A 4,123-nucleotide genomic window follows, 5' to 3' on the forward strand; every position below is an offset into this window, starting at 1 on the left:
GAGGGGGGCGCAGACGACGGCGAGGCCGAGGAGGAGCCTGAGGAGGAGGAAGAAGAGGAGGAGGACTTGATCGATGGCTTCGCCATAGCCAGTTTCGCCAGCCTCGAGGCCTTGCAGGTGGGGCCTGATAAGGCTGGGGACCTATGGGGGCTTCGGAGGGGCAGAGAGGATAGTTGCCCGGGTGGGTGGAGTTGGGGGGGGGATGCTGGCACCCCGAACCAGAGCAACCGGCTCCTCTGGCCAGGCCTCTGCCCCACCCTGGGGTGGGAGGAGGTAGAACTAGTCTCCAGGGACCAACCAGGTTACCTGAGGGCCACTTCGGTAGCCTGGTCATCCCTAGAGAGGTCGGGAGCTTTTCTTTCTCCATCCACTTTAGTCCCACCACCTCCTCCTCCACAGAAGGATGCCTCTCTTCAGCCCCCAGAGCGACTGGAACATCGGCTAAAGCATTCTGGGAAGCAAAAGAGGGGGGGCTCCAGTGGGGCCACTGGGGAGCCTGGGGACAGCTCTGATCGAGAGCCTGGCCGGCCCCCTGGGGATCGGGCCCGAAAATGGCCCAATAAGCGGAGAAGGAAAGAGGTGAGTTTGTTCCAGATCCCTGTCCTTTAACACTCTGGGCAGAACATCTTTCAGGTAGACCTGTTTTCTATGAGCAACAGCACTCTCTGTTTTAAACAGTGACCCTAGTCTCTAAAGGCCAAAAGGAAAGCACAGCCAATTTGAGCTCCCACTCCCCCACCCAGGTCTGAGGAAGATGTGTCCACAGTCAGACTCACCTCCTTCTGGCTGGCACTAAGTCTGTTTAAGCATATTGACAATTCAGAGATGAATCAAAGGAACTTAGTTGAATCACAAATGAATTAGATATGGTCTCTGTCCTCCTCCTTGAGGTGGTGGCTGTCTGGCAGGAAAGAAACGATTTACAAGCAATTACCTAATCTAAAACCTGAGAAACTACAGAAGGTAGGGATCTAGGAGAGATGCTACAGAAACCCACATGAGGAAGCCACTCATTCTGCCTGGGGGATGGGAGGAGGGTTGTGGTTAGGGAAAGCCCCCTAAGATGTCTTAGTCAGGCCTTGAAGGGTAGTCATAAGTTTGGTAAGAGGAGAGATGGGGCAAAGTTTTGGGCTAAAGCACAGAGATGTGAGAGTCTTGTATATTTGGAAAATGGGCCAGAGTATTGGGAACAGGGGAAACAGGTAGAAAGAAATTAAGAGTAGGTCATGAGGGGCCTTGAGTGCCTTGCCAGGGAGTTTAGACATTATACAAAGGCCTCGCCAGCCAGCCTTCCTTACCTCTGGACTCTGGTCTTTCTCAGGCCTCCTCCCGTCACTCTCTGGAAGCTGGATATATAGTAAGTGTTCTCTCTACCTGTACTGGCCCCTCCCACTGCACTCCCTCTCCAAAAGTTCCCTTTCGACCTTGGCCTCTTCCCTTTTGTGATACCTCTGTCTTTCCTTCTCCCCAGTGTGATGCAGAAAGCGATCTGGATGAGAGGGTGAGTAGGGCTAGAACTTATTGGGTGGGCATTGTTACAGTTTATAAAATAAACTGCAGCTTAAAGATCTTCTCTGTGCAGCAGAGCCTCCCCTTAAGTGGAGAACGTGGCTTGGGTTGTCAGGATTAGAATTTTTGGAGGAAGTAGGGGGATTGAGAGTATAAATGACTTTTTTTCTTTGGTGACTAGTGCCAGTTGACCAAAGAATAGGCCTCTGCCTTGGTTGGTGTGCCATCCTTCTCAAAGCCCTTGGAGATACTTAAGGTTCTCCATAGAAATCCAAAGAGGCTGTGAAACCAAACTCATCCTTCCTGCTGGCCATTTGTGTTATAGATTAGACTGTGATTAGAGACACTAGTCATGGCAGTGAGAACACTAAATCGTTGTAGTAAGTATAAGAACATATCTTATAAAAGAGTTTTCAGTTTAACAGGACTGATTTGCTTGTTTTGAAACAGTGGGTCCTATTTCAAATAGAGCAGTTGATGCTCTACCTCTATAACTAAATTTGCACTCCCTCTTGTGTGTCTTGTTTTTAGTTTTAAAAATTGACTGGACAGGAAACGTGGTGAACCAGAGTTCTTGTTTATATAAAGGAGGCAGCCACTATCCAGTTCTAGCTTATTGTTGAGTATAGGGATTGATTCTCAAGAGGACCTGCAAGTCTGAGTTTTTATGAGGCATCTTTGGATTTCTGAATATCAGCAATTAGTTTAAAAATTTTGCTAACTCTGTGGATCAGACAAATAATCCAGGTAGGCCTATTGGCCAGTAGTTAGTGATATCTGACATTTTGCTTTGATTCCCTGCTTCTTTGCTATCTCAGTGCTGCCTTAAGTTAGTCCTCCTAGTTTATGAGATTCTTAGGCTCAGCTGCTCCATCCTTCTCCCCCAGCATAGGCACCCTAGAGCACAGTCTTTGATGGATTTCAACTAGGGTGATGGAATAGACTTGCCACCACTACCAGTTCCTCCTTCAAAGGCTGTTGGCCTCTCTGGGTAATGGCCTAGCCTGACCAGGACCTGACCCTGTCTTTACCCTTCTTCCCCAGGTCTCTGATGATGACCTCGACCCATCCTTTACCGTCTCAACCAGCAAAGGTTAGTACCACAGGCTGGGGCTGGAGACAAGGGAACTAGGGTGAGCATGGGCTTCAACTGAATATGTGGGCTATCCTGTCCTCACAGCCTCAGGCCCCCACGGCGCCTTCAATGGGAACTGTGAAGCAAAACTCTCCGTAGTCCCTAAAGTGTCGGGCCTGGAGCGGAGCCAAGAACAGCCCCCAGGGCCCGATCCGCTGCTAGTGCCTTTCCCCCCGAAGGAACCACCACCTCCACCAGCCCCTCGGCCTCCTATCTCACCCCCTGCACCCCTGCCGGCCACCCCCAGTCTGCCACCCCCACCCCAGCTGCAGCTTCGGGTCTCACCCTTTGGCCTCCGCACTTCTCCCTATGGCAGCAGCCTGGACCTCAGCACTGGCAGGTGAGTGGTCTCGTCTGGAAGGGCCTGGTCATTTTGGCACCAACCCCTGCATTCTGTGGCTGGGACATCGGATAGTACTTTTGGGATATGATTTGAAAAAGGATTCTGAGACTCGAAAAGTTTGAAAGACACTAGGGGAAACAAATGTGAAGAAATTACTACAGAATTCATTAGAACCCTATATGTATTTCTGTGCAGGAGGTGTCCACTTTGTGCCATTTCCCAGTATTTGCTGGTGAGACCTTTTTGCAAGGCACATTTGCTAGGAATAGTGTTCTTCAGAACATGCTTTGGGAAATGCTGACATGATGATTAAGAGGGCTGGCTTTGGTTTCAATCAGACCTGGATTCAAATTCTTGCTCTGCCACTTAACTGGCTGTATGATTTTTGAGAAGTCACTTAATCTCTCTGAGCCTCAATTTCCTTTTTCTGTAAAATGAAATAATAATAGAACCTTCATTCTAAGCTGTCGTGAGTATTAATTGTGAGTTAATGCAGTGTTTCCCAAAGTGTGTACGTTCTTCATTAGTGATGTGGGAGATAATTTCAGATGTTACGTGAGTACACTTTTTTCAGCTTTTATGTGCTTTAGAAAAATGTTACTAGTACCTCAACCCCTTGATTTAAAATACTATGGTTTGGGTGAGGCTAAGTCAAAAAGAAAACTGAGTTATGTAAAAGAAAGAAGTGAATGGTACAGGTGGTTACTTGGATGTGGCAGCAATTGATAAAGTGGTGTGAAATGTTGGAGACTTGGTTTAGCATATAAAGCAAGTGACAGCATTTGGTCTACAGTAGGTGTTCACTAAAGGGTGAGAATTATTGTTATTGTTATTAATGATACTATCGTTGTCATTATTGTAATCATCGTTATTTTTTTTCTTATTACGGAGAAAACTAAGGCTCAGAGAGGGGTAGTGACTTGCTCAAGGTCACCCAGGATGTTAATGGCAGGATGGGCCTAGAACTGCTAGGCCAGGCCAGCATGGTGCTGCTTCCACTGTCTTAGGGTAGGAACCCAGGTGGCCTGTGGTAATTAAGAGTCAAAGTGAATGATAAGTTTTGTGCTGCGGTTGAGTCAGAAAAAGGAAGGTCACGTGGCCAGAGACAGCAGAGGCAGCTATATGGAAGAAGAGAT

The 4,123-nt window shown here is 48.0% G+C and overlaps 1 protein-coding gene across 1 annotated transcript in view; it reads left to right on the top strand.

The window, feature by feature from the left end:
* FBRS (fibrosin) overlaps positions 1-4,123 on the top strand; it is a 12,907-nt gene that overhangs the window by 1,901 nt on the left and 6,883 nt on the right. The window contains exons 2-7 of the mRNA XM_025048419.1: positions 4-117; positions 400-579; positions 1,322-1,357; positions 1,472-1,501; positions 2,554-2,602; positions 2,690-2,984. Coding sequence (XP_024904187.1) covers positions 4-117; positions 400-579; positions 1,322-1,357; positions 1,472-1,501; positions 2,554-2,602; positions 2,690-2,984 — 704 coding nt within the window. The remainder of the gene's footprint in view (positions 1-3; positions 118-399; positions 580-1,321; positions 1,358-1,471; positions 1,502-2,553; positions 2,603-2,689; positions 2,985-4,123) is intronic.

The sequence above is a fragment of the Pteropus alecto genome, unplaced genomic scaffold, assembly GCF_000325575.1.
Source record: "Pteropus alecto unplaced genomic scaffold, ASM32557v1 scaffold44, whole genome shotgun sequence".
In the NCBI taxonomy this organism is placed as follows: Eukaryota; Metazoa; Chordata; class Mammalia; order Chiroptera; family Pteropodidae; genus Pteropus; species Pteropus alecto.